At 50.5% G+C, this 597-nt stretch overlaps 1 protein-coding gene across 1 annotated transcript; it reads left to right on the top strand.

The window, feature by feature from the left end:
• TM35_000261160 (putative receptor-type adenylate cyclase) lies at window positions 1-549 on the top strand (the record flags this gene model as incomplete). Its single annotated transcript, XM_029027853.1, has 1 exon — window positions 1-549. A coding segment is annotated over one exon (549 nt), but the record flags the coding sequence as incomplete, so codon positions are not given.
• Window positions 550-597: the final 48 nt, after the last annotated feature.

Here is a 597-nt window from a genome sequence, read left to right as displayed (position 1 = left end):
CTGCGGTACGCTGACTTCACTGCTGCGTTCAGTGGGAGTGTGAGTGCCGACCGCCTTGTGTTTGCGACGAACCTGCCGCACTGGGCCGATGAGAAGACGGAGTCCGAGACCGTACGGAAGTTCCACGCTGCTGTGACAGATGAGAATGAGTGGACGCCGCTGTCACTGAGAGCCTTCGTTTCTACCCGACTTGTACAGACTGTTCTTTCACGGATGGATATTGTGAGCGCGGACACCCTGAGTGATTTCTTCTTTAAAAATATTATTATTACTTTGGATGACATGGTGTATGGATCATTTGCTGATGGGAGTGAGTGTGTTCAGCATGGTATTGTTGATACTGCAAAGTGTGTTGTTAATTACGGAGCAACACGTATTTCTGTGTGGTCGATGTCCCGTGCGCTGGACCCCACTGTGCCGGAGCTGTTTCCACCNTTTCAACAACACAAGACGCTGCTCGTGACACCCTTCTCAAAACCATTGGTGAGAAACGTATTCACGCAGTTGCTGGCATTGTCACGGAGGCGATGTTGGATGTCCCGAATGTGACCTTCATTGATCCACTGTTTTTACAGCCGCGGCTGAACAAGTTCAGGA

The sequence above is a fragment of the Trypanosoma theileri genome (genome assembly GCF_002087225.1).
Source record: "Trypanosoma theileri isolate Edinburgh chromosome Unknown TM35_Tth_26_V1, whole genome shotgun sequence".
NCBI classification, from domain to species: domain Eukaryota; phylum Euglenozoa; class Kinetoplastea; order Trypanosomatida; family Trypanosomatidae; genus Trypanosoma; species Trypanosoma theileri.
This window is presented reverse-complemented; position numbering and strand designations above follow the sequence as displayed.